Source organism: Oryctolagus cuniculus, chromosome 11, assembly GCF_051225735.1.
Source record: "Oryctolagus cuniculus isolate XC-2025 breed Fujian yellow rabbit chromosome 11, ASM5122573v1, whole genome shotgun sequence".
Lineage (NCBI taxonomy): Eukaryota > Metazoa > Chordata > Mammalia > Lagomorpha > Leporidae > Oryctolagus > Oryctolagus cuniculus.
This window is the reverse complement of record NC_142877.1, coordinates 52,949,336-52,962,808: the sequence shown is the minus strand read 5'-3', so window position 1 is coordinate 52,962,808 and position 13,473 is coordinate 52,949,336. Positions and strand designations below refer to the sequence as shown.

The 13,473-nt window shown below is 49.8% G+C and overlaps 1 protein-coding gene across 1 annotated transcript in view; it reads left to right on the top strand.

The window, feature by feature from the left end:
- The window catches only part of FAM186B (family with sequence similarity 186 member B), a 28,775-nt gene that overhangs the window by 7,584 nt on the left and 7,718 nt on the right, over positions 1–13,473 (top strand). Inside the window, exon 5 of the mRNA XM_008256423.5 lies at positions 415–607. Within this exon, the coding sequence (XP_008254645.3) occupies positions 415–607 (193 nt within the window). The remainder of the gene's footprint in view (positions 1–414; positions 608–13,473) is intronic.

Below are 13,473 nucleotides of genomic sequence, written 5' to 3'. Positions count from 1 at the left end.
CATAACAGCCAGGGCTGGACCAGGCCAGAGCCAGGAGCCTCATCTGGGTTGCCCACACGGGTGCAGGGGCCCAGGCACTTGGGCTCTCCTCCGCTGCTTTCCCAGGCGCATTAGCAGGGAGCTGGGTTGGAGGCGGAGCAGCCAGGACTCCAACAGGCCCCCATAGGCTTGTCACGCCGGCTTAACCCCCCCCCCCCCCCCCCGCACCAGAGCGCTGGCCCCATTCTCTTCCTATTTCCAGCCAGGCCCCCAGGCTCCTCACCTGACACCCCTCCCACTTGCCTTCTCCCTGTTGCCCCCTTCTGGTTGCTCCTTGGAATTACAGAAAACGGGATCATCTCTGCGCCGCGGACTTGGCGGAGGTGGAGGCCTCTCCGCCCGCCCACCCACGACTCACAGCTCTTCTCTTCCCAGACTGGAAGTGATGAGCCGCCTGCTAGCCTCGCGAGAATCCGGGGCTGCCTCCGAGGCTCAGAACCTCTGTGGCTTGCTGGAGCGCATGGACCGGCGGCAGAGCCTCCAGCTGCGGGCCTGGGCCGACAGGCAGAAAGGCCTGGAGGAGAAGCGCCAGGAGTGCCTGAGCAGCATGGTGACCATATTCCCCAAGGTGGGCCTCCGCTGCTGCCCCCTGGAGGGCGTGGGGAGTCGGTGCAGCCAGGGAAGGCGGGGCGGGGCAGGGAGCCAGGGCCGCCGGGGGCTGTGACTGGGGGCTTAAAGCCCTGAGCGAGGGAGAGGTGAAGGCAGGAGGTCATCTGAGGGTAAGGAAGGGCTTTCTAGAAAACCCGTGGGCATGGGGAGAGAGAGCTCTTCGAAAAGATCGGTGGAAGAAAGATTCTTCCCGGACAAGGGGGCGGCTTGTGCTGGGATTCGCCCTCCCCGTGGCTGCCTCTGCCCTGCCCCGTCTGGCCCTGGCTGCTCTCCAAGCGTGGGACACAGCTGTCACCGTCTCCCTCTTGCTGGGGACTTGCTTTGCTTTCCCCGCCCCTGGTCAACTCCGTTGCGTTCTAGAGCCGGGTCTCTTCTTTCCGGGTCTGCTTCCTTGTTTTGGTGGAGACCCCCTCCAGTGCCTCCTCGACAGGGGGCGCAGGAGGTGAGCCAGCCGCCTGGCCGTTTCCCCTGGCCCGGGTATGGGAGCTGGGGCAGGGCCCGTTTTCCCTCACAGTCTTGAGGTTCTGGAGCCACTGTTGAAAGTCCAGAGTTCTCCTGAGACCCAGTCCTCTGGGTGTGGCCCATTTTTACTCTGAGAGCTGTGTGGGGTCTCTGTCTCTGTTGTTCCATAATGTCTTTTTTTCTTTTGAAAATTTTAATTATTTGAAAGACAGAGTTACAGAGAGAGGGAGGGAGAGACAGAGAGATCTTCCATCCACTAATTCACTCCCCAGATGGCTGCAACTGTCTGGGGTGGGCTGTGCCAAAGTCAGGAGCCAGCAACTCCATCTGGGTCTCCCACATGGGTGGCAGGGACCCAAGAACTCGGGCCATCTTCTGCTGCTTTCCCAGGCCATCAGAGAGCTGGATCAGAATGGGAGCAGCTGGGACTCGAACCAGTGCCCATAAGTGATGCCGATGTCACAGGTGGCAGCTTTGCTTTCTACGCCACAACAACGCTGGCCTCCATCCTACACGTTTCTAGTTTGACCTACATTCCCCTCCTCCATTCCATCCCTGATAACCATTGTCTCATTTTCTACCTTTATATATTTAGATTTTTTTGTAGATTTCATATATAAGTGAGGTCATGCAATATTTTTCTTTCTGTGTCTGGGCTCTTCCCTGAGAGTGCTGTCCTCTGGGTCTGTCCCTGTGGTGGAGAATGGCAGGGTCCCCTCCTGAAGAGCTGGGGATGGTCTGTCATACATATGCATAGCACAGTTTCTATCCATTCGGCCATCGACAGACACGTAGGGTGTCTGCATCCTGGCTGCGGGGAATGAAGCTGCAGTGGATATGGGAGGGCACGGGTCTTTACAAGGTGGCGATTTCACTTCCTGTGGGCGTGTACCCAGAAGAGAGAGTGTTGGTTCTCATGGGACTTCTCTCCTTCATTTCTTGAGGAACCTCCGTGCTGTTTTCCATAATGGCTGCCGCAGTGTGCACTTGTACCAGAAGTGTGCACACCCTTGCCAACACTTGCTGTCACTTGTCTGTCTGATGACAGCCATCTGAACAAGTAGCAGAAAGTGATACTCCAACAGGATTGCTTTTTTAAAAAATATTTATTTATTTATTTGAAAGGCAGAGTGACAGCAAGGCAGAGAAAGAGAGAAGAGAGAGGCCTTTCATCTTCTGGTTCACTCCCTAAATGGCCACAACAGCCAGAGCTGTGCCGATCCAAAGCCAGGAGCTTCTTCTGGGTCTTCCACGCAGGTGCAGGGGCCCAAGGACTTGGGCCACCTTCTACTGCTTTCCCAGGCCACAGCAGAGAGCCGGATCAGAAGTGGAGCAGCGGAAACTTGAACCGGTGCCCGTATGGGATGCTGGCACTGCGGGCGGCAGCTTTACCTGCTACCACAAGCACCACTCCCACACCCCCAACATGGTTTTGCTTTGCATTTTCTTGATCTTGTTAAGTGCCTTTTGGCCATTTTTACATCATCTTGCAATAAATGTCTGTTCAGGTCCTTTGCCCATTTTTAAAGGTGGGTCATATGTTTTCTTGCAATTGAGTTGTAAAGCTCTTCTTAGACTAATAAAACTTCCCTTGCCTTTTCCCGGTGTTAACAAGAAGGATGAAGGCAGTGGCAACATCTGCACATTCTTCTCCGCCCACACTTCCTGTTATTTTTAACACAGGGTGTACTATAATAGGGATTTGCGGACAGCAGTGTGTCTTGCGTGGCAGCAAGATGACAAGATCCCCATACTCTGTGATGGTAGGAAAGGGATTTATTTGCTAGCTACACAGAGGGAGCCCCTGGCCAACTGGAATGTACTTGGACTTTTCTCAGAAATATCAACATTTAAAACATCAGACGAGAGTCATTGCAGGCATCACATACGGAACACTCTAGGTATGGTAAGATTATCTTTTTTTAAGATTTATTTATTTGAAAGGCAGAGTTAAAGAGAGAGAGAGAGAGAGAGAGGTCTTCTATCCACGGTTCACTCCCCAAATAGCTGTTAACAGCCAGGGCTTGGGCCAGGCTGAAGCCAGGAGCTAGGAGCTTCATCCAGGTCTCCCAGATGGGAGCTGGGACCCAAGCACTTGGGCCATCTTTTGAGGCTTTCCCAGGCCATTAGCAGGGAGCTGGATCAGAAGTGGAGCAGCCAGGAACCAAACCTGTACCCGTACGGGATGCCGGCCTCTCGGGCAGTGGCTTTACCCACTACACCACAATGCCAGCCCCGGGAAGATTATCTTAAGGACTCTGTTTATCCCAAAGGGCTTGGGATGACTGCCAAGGTCACCCAGAGGGCAAGATGGTGGTTATGACAAAGAGAGCTACATGGATCCCTACATATAGGAGCAAATATTTGAAAATTATATATTTGGCAGATGTATTAAAAATTCCTACACATCAATAACAAGAGCAAATAACTCCATTTAAAAATGGGGAAATGACGTGAAAAGGTATTTCTCCAGGCACACAAATGTACACAGCACAAAAAAAGATATTCCAGTGATCATTACCAAAATGAAACTCAGTAATGCAATGAGATTCCACTTCATACCCAATTGGATAGCTGCTACCCAAAAGAGAAAAAACAGGCTGGCATTGTGGCATAGCAGGTAAAGCTACTACCTACAACGCTGGCATCCCATATGGACACCAGTTCGATTCTTGGCTGTTCCATTCCGATCCAGCTCCCTGCTAATGGCCTGGGACAAGCAGTGAAGGACGGCCTGACTACTTGAGCCCCTGTTACCCACGTGGGAGACTCAGAGGAAGCTCCTGGCTCCTGGCTTTTGCTGGGTTCTTCTGTGGCCATTGCAGCCATCTAGGGAGTGAGCCAGTGGATGGAAGACCTCTCTCTGTCTCCCTCTCCTTATCTCTCTCTCTCTCTCTCTCTCTGTAATTCTTTCAGATAAATAAACCTCTTTTAAAAAAGAAATAAAAAACCAGAAACCAAAACTAAGTGTTGGTGAGGTTGTGGATTGGCTACTTGTGCACTGTTGGTGGGAATGTGAAATAGCACAGGTACTGTGGAAAATAATTCCCCCAAAATTAAAAATAAAGGATCCCATATGGTTTAGCATTCCACTTCTGAGCACAAACTCAGAAAGAATTGAAAGCAGAGTCCCAAACAGGTAACTCGTCTTTGTAGCAACGTCATTCCCTAAATTTTCCAGTGACCACCAGCAGATGGAGCATAAAGCAGCGTGGTATATACACACATCCAGTGGAATAGCGACACTCCGCCGAAAGGAAAGAAATCCTGACACGTGCCACAGCGTATGTGAGCTTGGAGGACATTATGCTGATGAGATCAGCCAGTCACAAAAAGGCAAATACTATATGACTCCACTGTTAAGAGGTACCAATTAGGGGGCCAGCACTGTGGCTCAGTAGGCTAGGCCTTTGCCTGCGGTGCCAGCATCCCATATGGGTGCCGGTTCAAGTACTGGCTGCTCCACTTCTGGTCCAGCTCCCTGCTAATGGCCTGAGAAAGCAATAGAAGATGGCCCGAGTGTTTGGGTCCTGCACCCACATGGGAGACCTGGAGAAGGCCCGGGCTCCTGGCTTCTGATTCGCTCAGCTCCCTCCATTGCGGCCATTAGGGGAGTGAACCAGCAGATGGGAGGCCTCTCTAACTCCGCCTTTCAAATAAATAAATACTTCTTTAAAAAAAAAAAAGAAAGAAAGAAAAAGAGGTACCGATAGGTACCAATAGATTCACAGAGAGAGTACAGGAGCGGTAGGGAAGGGACACAAGGAATTCCTGTCTAGCAGGCATAAGGCTTTATGTTTGCAAGAAAAGAAGAGTTTTGGAGATTAGTAAAATGCTAAAATTTCTCCCTTGTGGAATCTCTGATATTTATTGAGACTGGAGTTTTATTTAAAGGATCCCCCCACATTCATGAAGCAGGTAAACCTCCCTTCATTATGGATTTTCTGGTGATGAATCAGGTGACCTGGGACTTTAAAAATACAATTATTGGGGAGCTGGCGCTGTGGCACAGCAGGTTAATGCCCTGGCCTGAAGTGCCAGCATCCCATATGGGTGCCTGTTCAAGACCCGGCTGCTCCACTTCCAATCCAGCTCTCTACTATGCCCTGGGAAAGCAGTAGAAGATGGCCCAAGTCCTTGGGCCGCTGCACCCACGTGGGAGACCCAGAAGAAGCTCCTGGCTCCTGGCTTCGGATCGGCGCAGCTCCGGCCAATGCGGCTATCTGGAGAGTGAACCAGAGGATGGACGATCTCTCTCTCTCTCTCTCTGCCTCTCCTCTCTCTGTGTAACTCTGACTTTCAAATAAATAATAATTTTAATTTATAATAATAAATATATAATATTTAATAAATTATTAATATGTTATATATTAATGCATTAGATGACAATATAATAATAAATTGATTTCTTTATTTGAAAGAGTTACACAGAGAGGCAGAGAGAGAGAGAGGTCTTCCATCCACTGGTTCACTCAATTGGTTGCAATGGCTGGAGCTATGCTGATCCGAAGCCAGGAGCCAGGAGCCTCATCCGGGTCTCCCATGTGGGTGCAGGGGCCACTGCTTTCCCAGGCCATAGCAGAGAGCTGGATCAGAAGTGGAGCAGCAGGGACTTGAACCGGCGCCCATATGGGATGCCAGCACTGCAGGTGGTGGCCTTACCCCCTATGCCACAGCACCAGCCCCTAGCACCAGCCCCTCCAGCTTATCTTTTTAAAGTGACTAAAGTGGGGAGGGAGCAGGCATTTAACCTAGCAGTTAAGCACCTGCCTCCCACGTCCGAGTACCCAGGTCCTGTTCCTGGCTCTGGCTTCTGACTCCAGCTTCCTGTTAACGCAGATCCTGGAAGGCAGTGGTGATGTCTCAAGGAACTGGACTCCTGCCACCCTCCTGGGTGATCTGGATGGAGGTCCTGGCTTGATCCTGGCTCGTGTTTGGGGAGTAGACTGGCAGATAGGATCTCTCTTTCTCTCCTCTCTGTCTCTTAAATAAATAAAAAATTTAAAATAAAACTAAAAGTGGCCGGCGCCGCGGCTCATTAGGCTAATCCTCTGCCTACGGCGCCGGCACACCGGGTTCTAGTCCCGGTTGGGGCGCCGGATTCTATCCCGGTTGCCCCTCTTCCAGGCCAGCTCTCTGCTGTGGCCAGGGAGTGCAGTGGAGGATGGCCCAGGTGCTTGGGCCCTGCACCCCATGGGAGACCAGGAAAAGCACCTGGATCCTGGCTCCTGCCATCGGATCAGCGCGGTGCGCCGGCCGCGGCTGCCATTGGAGGGTGAACCAACGGCAAAGGAAGACCTTTCTCTCTGTCTCTCTCTCTCACTGTCCACTCTGCCTGTCAAAAATAAATAAATAAATAAATAAATAAATAAATAAAACTAAAAGTAACAAACTGTTATCAAGGACAGGATTTTTTTAAAAATATTTATTTATTTGAAAGGCCAAGTTACAGAGAGACAGAGAGAGATCCATCCACTGGGTAACTCCACAAATGACTGGAGCTGGACTTGTCCAAAGCCGGGAGCCAGGAGCTTCCCTGGGCCACCAGTGTTTGCTTTCCTAGGTGCATTAGCAGGGAGCTGGCCCCAAATTACAACTCTTGAGAGAACATTTCGAGTTTTGGAAAACTTGTATTCCCTGCCAAGAGCTTGACACACGAAGTCTTCCCTGATGAAATTGCTCATCCTGCTCACCGACGTTCTGCTGTTATTGTGCAGGTATCCCTCAGTAACCGCGGGGATCAGTGTTCACAGATGCCAGCATCCGCGGGTGCTCGGGTCCCTTACATAAAGTGGCATGGGATTTGCATGTAATTTATGCACATCCTCCTGCGTGCTTTCAGTCACCTCTTACAATGTAAATGCTATGTAAATAGCTGTTATATTGTACTGTCAAGGGAATCATGATAAGAAAAAAAGAATTGGGGCCTGTGCTGTGGCATAGCGGGTCACCTGCAGTGCCAGCATCCCATATGGGCATTGGCTTGAGTCCCAGCTGCTCCACTTCCCATCCAGCTCTCTGCTGTGGCTTGGGAAAGCAGTAGCAGATGGCCCAAGTCCTTAGGCCCCTGCACCCACATGGGAGACCTGGAAGAAGCTTCTGGCTCCTGGCTTCAGATTGGCTCAGCTCTGGCCATTGTGACCATTTGGGGAGTGAACCAGTGGATGGAAGACTCTCTCTCTCTCTCTCTCTCTCTCTCTCTCTCTCATCTCTTCCCCTGGCCCTTCTCTGTCACTCTGCTGGTGAAATAGATAAGTAAATCTTTAAAAAGTGGGGATTAAGCTGCCACTAGCAATGCCAGCATCCCATGTGAGTGCTGGTTTGAGTCCTGGCTGCTGCTCCACTTCCAATCCAGCTCCCTGCTAGTGCACCTGGGAAGGCAGCGGAAAATGAGTCAAGTATACCTGGGAAAGCAGCAGAGGATGAACCAAACACTTGGGCCATTCTCTGCTGCATTCCTAGGCGCATTAGAGTGAGCTGGATTGGAAACGGAGCAGCAGCCAGGACCTGAACCAGCACCCTTGGGATGCCAGTGTCACAGGTGTCAGCCTAACCTGCCATGCCACAACACCGGCCCTGCTTACCCCATTTGCTTATTCTTCTCTGCTGTTTCCCAGAGATTTTCATTTTTGGAATAGTTTCATCAAGTTTATTTTCCTGTCCTTTTATTGAGTTTTTCATGTCTGCTCTATTTTTAATTTCTAGAAACTCTCGTTCTCTGACTTTTTTTTTTATTTTTGGTATCTTGTCTCTTATTTCTTGGATGCGATATTCTCTCCTGCCGGTTTGAGAATGTTAAAAATAGCTTTGGGAAGTTTCGTTTCCTTGCGTGGTCTCAGGGTCCTTCAAGTTGCATTTTTGGATTGTTTTTGGTCTCTGTCTTTCACGTCTTCTTTGAGAGTGCTCTGGGCGTCTGAGCTCTCTGCTTTTATTTGAGGTGAGCATAAAAAGCCCAGTGGAAGCGTTTTCAGTATTGGGATGTTGGGAGAGGACTCGCACCAAATAGGGGTTCCGTTAAGGGTTATCTGGGTTCATGCATAGTCAACGCTGGACAACGTAGCACCCCAAAACTCAGAGGCTTGCCATAACAGTAGTCGTTTATCGTGCCTCGCAGTGACTGTGGGTCCGGAACTTGGGGACGTTTGGGCTGTTTGTTCTGGCTGAAGGGCCCTCCTGTCTTCTGAAGACAGGGCGGCTCCCAAGGCAGTGGACTCACATAGCTGGCAAAGCCGCTCTGCCTCTCAGCAGAAGCCATGCCTCCTCTCCACCAAGTCCTTTGCACAGAGCTCCCGGAGTGTGCCCGTACTCATGGCTGGCTTCCCCGGGAGCAAGTGATCCAAGAGGTTTGCGTTACTATACCGAAATGCCTGAGGCTACTAACTTAGGAAGAGAAGGGGTGGGTTCATTTAGTGCACAGTCCAGGATCAGGCGGGCCCGGCAGTCCAGCCTCTGGTGACAGCATTCTTGCTGACAAGAGTCCCGGAGTGGCACAGAGCGTGACATGGCAGGAGACAGGGAGTGCGTGCATCTGCGTACGTCAGAATGGTCTTCTTTTTCACAGTATCTGAAAGGCTGGGTCTCTGCTGCTTCACTCCCCCTCTGTGCCTGCAACAGCCAGGGCTGGGCCCAACTGGAGCCATCCAGGTCTCCCATGGGAGGGGCAGGGACCCTAGTATTTGAGCCATCATCCGCTGCCTCTCCGGGTGCACAGTAGCAGGGAGCTGGGGCTTGAACCAGGCACTCTAGGGTGGAATGTGGGCATCCCAAGCAGTGAGGTAACCACTGCGCCCGCACTCGCCCCTGTGCAGTCTCTCACAGAGCCAGCAGAACTCAGCCACGAGGGCTTCACCCTAACAGCCAGATCAGTCCGTCAGAGCCCCCAGTGAAAAGCCTTCCAGCTTTTGTGCGTGGCGGATGTTTGCTTGGCTGGGAGCCCAAAAGGGAAAAAACTATTTTCTGCGGAAGGAAGATCTTCAACAACAAACTGTCACGTAGGGCCTCAGCGTTCAGGGTGTCTCTCCTGGGCTCGGCTCCTCCTGGGGTCCCCCAGGCCGGAGAACCTGTCCCACCCTTTCCAGGAGGTGCAGGTGGAACGTTTGACAGGATAGAATGACCCCTGGCCGGCGGGAGCAGGACACGGGTCTGCGGATCCAGCCGCTTCCCCCACGGGGACCTGACGCCAGCTCATTGAGGCTGCTTGTTCTGGGCTTTGCCTGCCCCTGGTTGAGGAATCGGCTTTCCCGGGGCCGTGAAGCCAGCTTCCATCTCTCCTTTGCTTCCAATAGCCAACATTTTTGACCGTTGTCTCTTTGGCTTTATGGGGATTATGCCTTTTTTTTTTTTTTAAGGTGAAGTCTGCTTTTTTAAAATGTCAATTTCATTTGTATAATTCGCTAATATTAAGGATACAGTTTGGGGGGCAGTTCTATTAACCACCATTATATCAACTACTTAGGACGCTTTCAACAGTTCCATAGCGTTCTCTTTTTTTTAAATTAATTTATTTATTTATTTCTTTTGACATGCAGAATTAGAGAGGGAGGGAGAGAGAGAGAGAGAGGTCTTCCTTTTTCCATTGGTTCACCCCCCAAGTGGCCGCTGCGGCTGGCGCACTGCGCCCATCTGAAGCCAGGAGCCAGGTGTTTCCTCCTGGTCTCCCATGCGGGTGCAGGGCCCAAGGACCTGGGCCATCCTCCACTGCACTCCCTGGCCACAGCAGAGAGCTGGCCTGGAAGAGGAGCAACTGGGACAGAATCCCGGTGCACCATCCGGGACTAGAACCCGGGGTGCAGGCACTGCAGGTGGAGGATTAGCCTAGTGAGCCACGGTGCCGGCCTATAGCGTTCTCTTATGCCTTCCTTCCATGCCCTGGGTCCTACAAACCCTGTTCTGCTTTCTACAATTATAATTTACTATTATTATTTTTTTATCAAATACAAAGAGATCTTCCACTGCTGGAGCTGGTTTGCTCTCCAGGTGGCCGCAACGGCTGGAGCTGAGCTGATTCAAAGCCAGGAGTCAGAAGCTTCTTCCGGGTCTCCCACATGGGTGCGGGGGCCCAAGGACTTGAACCATCTTCTGCTCCTTTCCCAGGCAATTAGCTGGATGGGAAGTGGGGCAGCTGGGACTTGAGCTGGTGCCCATATGGGATGCCGGCACTGCAGGTGGCAGCTTTACCTATTATGCCACAGCGCCAGTCTCCCTATAATTATAATTTTTTAAAATTTATTTTATTTGAAAGGCAGATAGAGGGAGGTCTTCCCTCTGCTGGTTTACTCCCCTAATTAGAGCTTTACCTTTTCTTGAATTCCACGTGAATAGACGCATGGACTCATCATGTTTTCGCGTAGCGTTTCACCATGTTGTTATGTCTTTTTATCCACTGGAAAGGCAGAGACACCTCCCCAAATGCTCACAACAGCCAGGGCTGGGCCAGGCCACCGCTGGGAGCTGGGAACTCAATCCAGGTCTCCCACATGGGTGGCTGGGACTACTTCAGCCATACCTCTGCCTCTCAGGGTGTGCATTAGCAGGGAAGCTGGGACTGGGAGCCGAGCCAGGACTGGCCAGCTCACTGATCCGAGACACGGGCATCCTACACGGCGACTGTGTCACCCCAGTGCAGAGCTGGCAATGTTGACCCCCACTGCTGTGTGTGCTGGCAGTTCATCCCTTTGTATTACTGGGTAATAATCCACTGGGTAGATAACTTGCATTGCTTCCAGTTTGTGGCTGTTGTGACTAAAGCTGCTATGAACATTAGCATAAAGTCTGTGTGGACTTGGAGTTGCTGGGTCATGTGCTAAGTGTACATTTAGCAATCTAATAAGTGATGAACCAACTCTTTTTCCAAAGTGGTTGCACCATGGTTCCATTCTCATCAGCAACCAATGAGAATTCCTTGTTGCTCCAAATCTCCTTGTCAGCACTTAGCAGGCTTTTGAATTTTAGCCATTCTGGGTGGTGTGTAGTGGTATGTTGCTGGGGTTTTAATGCACACTTTCCTAATGATTAATAATGTAGATATCTTGTGTGCTGTGGCGTAGCAGGTAAAGCTACCACCTGCAGCACCAACATCCCATATGGGCACCGGTTTGAGTCCCGGCTGCTCCACTTCTGATCCAGCTCTCTGCTATGGCATCAGTAGAAGATGGCCCAAGTGCTTGGGCCCCTGCACCCACCACGTGCTTCGGATCAGCCCAGCTCTGGCCGTCGTGGCCATTTGGGGAATGAACCAACAAATGGAAGACCTCTCTCTGTCTCTCCCTCTATCTGTCTGTAACTCTACCTCTCAAATAAATAAATAAATCTTTAAAAAAAATGATGTGGACATCTTTTCATGTGCTTATTTGCCATGTCTTCTTTGGTGAAGTGTCTGTTGTATTGATTTTTAAGAGTTCTGTGTATATTCTGGATGAAGTTCTTTGTCAAATATATTTTGTGTGGATTTTATCTTTCAACCTGTGGCACACCTTTTCTTTTACTTAATGTCTTTTGAAGAGAAAAATAGTTGTAATTGCTGAAATGCAATTTACCAATGTTTTCTTCTGTAATTCATATGTTTTGTGTTCTATTTTTAAACATATTTGCCCAATCCAAGGTCACAAAGATTTCTCGTGTGTTTTCTTTTAGCAGTTATGTGGCTTTACATTCAGGTCTGTGATATATTTTAAGTTAATGTGTACATGGTACAAAGTAGGAGTTGACGTTTTTTGCTTTATATATTTTTAAAGGTTTATTTATTTATTTATTTGAAAGGCAGAGATACAGAGAGAGGAGAGGTCTTCCATCTGCTGGTTCACTCCCAAAAAGCCTGAACAGCTGGAGCTGGGCCAGGCCAAAGCCAGGAGCTGGGAGCTTCTTCCGGGTCTCCCACACGGGTGCAGGGGCCCAAGGACTTGGGCCATCTTCTGTTGCTTTCCCAAGTGCATTAGCAGGGAGCAGGATTGGAAGTAGAGTAGCCAAGACTCGAACCAGCACCCATATGAGATGCTGGCGCTGCAGGTGGTGGCTTTACCTGCTCCACCACAGCACTGGCCCCTGTTTTATGTATTTTTAAATCTATTATTGTGAAATACAGAGAAGGAGAGAGATAGACAGAGATCTCTCATCTGCTGGGTCACTCCCCAGATGCCCACAACAGTCAAGCCTGGGCCAAACTAAAGCTGGGAGTCAGGACTTCAATCTGGGTCCTCCGTGTGGATGGCAGAGACTGCTTGAGCCATCGCTTGCTGCCTCCTGGGACGTACATGTGCAGGAAGCTGGAATTGGGAGTGCAGCCAGGAAGCAAGCCCAGGCATTCCAGTGTGGGATGTGGGCATCCCCAGCAGTGTCTTTCCTGCTGCACCGGACACTAGGCCAGTCTTATTTTTTGGCATATGGAAACCCCCTTGTTCTAGCACCATTTTTGAAAAGATTGTCCTTTCCTCCACTGAATTGCCTTAATGCTTAAAAAAATTATTTATTTATTTGAAAGGCAAAATGACAGAGAGAGAGAGATCTCTGATCTGCTGGTTTACTCTCCAAATGGCTGTAGCAGCCAGGGCTGGGCTGTCTGGGTTGCCCACGTGGGTGGCAGGAGTGCAAGTACTTGGGCCATCTTCTGCTAGGGTCATTAGCAGGGAGCTGGATCAGAAGTGGAGCAGCCGGGACTCAACCCAGCCCTCTGATAGAGGATGAACATCCCAAGTGGCAGCTTAACCCACTGCATCACAACAGCAAAAATCAATTGCCCACATGTGTGGTTCTCTTTCTAGAAGTTCTGTTTTGTTTCTTTGGTCTATATGTTTATCTTTTTGCCAATACCACACTGTCTAAATGATTTCAGTTTTGAAATCAGGTAACAAATCTTCCAACTTTGCTTTTGTTTGTTTGTTTGTTTTGTCAAAAACATTGGGTATGCCTGGTCAAGTTCCATACAGTTGTTAGCACCACTTTGTCAATATTGTACAAAAAAGGCTGCTTGGATTTTTATTGGGCTGATTTTGAAACAGGTCAATCTGGAGAGAAATGACATCGAAGCAATATTTGTCCTTTCCATGGGTGAGCAGGTACCTATTGCACTTTGTGTGTGCTTATTTTAGTTCTGTAAGTATATGCTTCAGGTACTTTGCGGCTGTGTGGTTAGGTGCACACGCATTTCAGGTTATCAAGTACTCTTGAAAATTTGGCCATTTATGCTTATGAAATGGTCTTCTTCATTCCTGGGTACGGTCCTTGTTCTTGGGTCTGTGTTGAAAGAGTCACTCCTGTTTTCTTCTGTTGAGTATTTGCATGGAAAATCCTTATCCGTCCTTTCAATTGCAGCCTGCCTGTGTCTTTGTATGTTAATTTGTGGTTTTAATTGATATATTATAGTTGGAT